The sequence below is a fragment of the Fulmarus glacialis genome, unplaced genomic scaffold (assembly GCF_000690835.1).
Source record: "Fulmarus glacialis isolate BGI_N327 unplaced genomic scaffold, ASM69083v1 scaffold9911, whole genome shotgun sequence".
NCBI classification, from domain to species: Eukaryota; Metazoa; Chordata; class Aves; order Procellariiformes; family Procellariidae; genus Fulmarus; species Fulmarus glacialis.
The window spans coordinates 21,058-21,338 of NW_009193387.1; the positions used below are offsets into that span (position 1 = coordinate 21,058).

The 281-nt window shown below is 63.3% G+C and overlaps 1 protein-coding gene across 1 annotated transcript in view; it reads left to right on the forward strand.

The window, feature by feature from the left end:
* The window catches only part of LOC104083797 (peptidase inhibitor R3HDML-like), a gene marked incomplete at its 3' end in the record, with an annotated part of 2,936 nt that overhangs the window by 2,334 nt on the left and 321 nt on the right, over positions 1-281 (forward strand). The window contains exon 2 of the mRNA XM_009587424.1: positions 6-28. Within this exon, the coding sequence (XP_009585719.1) occupies positions 6-28 (23 nt within the window). The remainder of the gene's footprint in view (positions 1-5; positions 29-281) is intronic.

The following is a 281-nucleotide window of genomic DNA, read 5'->3' on the forward strand; positions in this document are numbered from 1 at the left end:
GGCAGAACCTCTCCATCCACTCGGGCAGGTGAGTGCCCCATGGGCGGAGCGGGCTCCTCGGGGACCCCCCGCACCCCATGATGCTGAAGGAGGAGGAGGAGGAGGAGCAGCAGCCCCTCCGCCGAGGAGCAGAGAGGTTCAAAGGACTGAGATGCAACCAAGAGGCACATAGAGCCCCCCGGGGGAGGAGGAGGAGGGTTCAACTCTTGCAGCAGGGTAAATGTGGGAAACCAGAGGTGCCCGCTGCTCCTTTGGGGAGTACGGCATTAATCCCCTCTCTG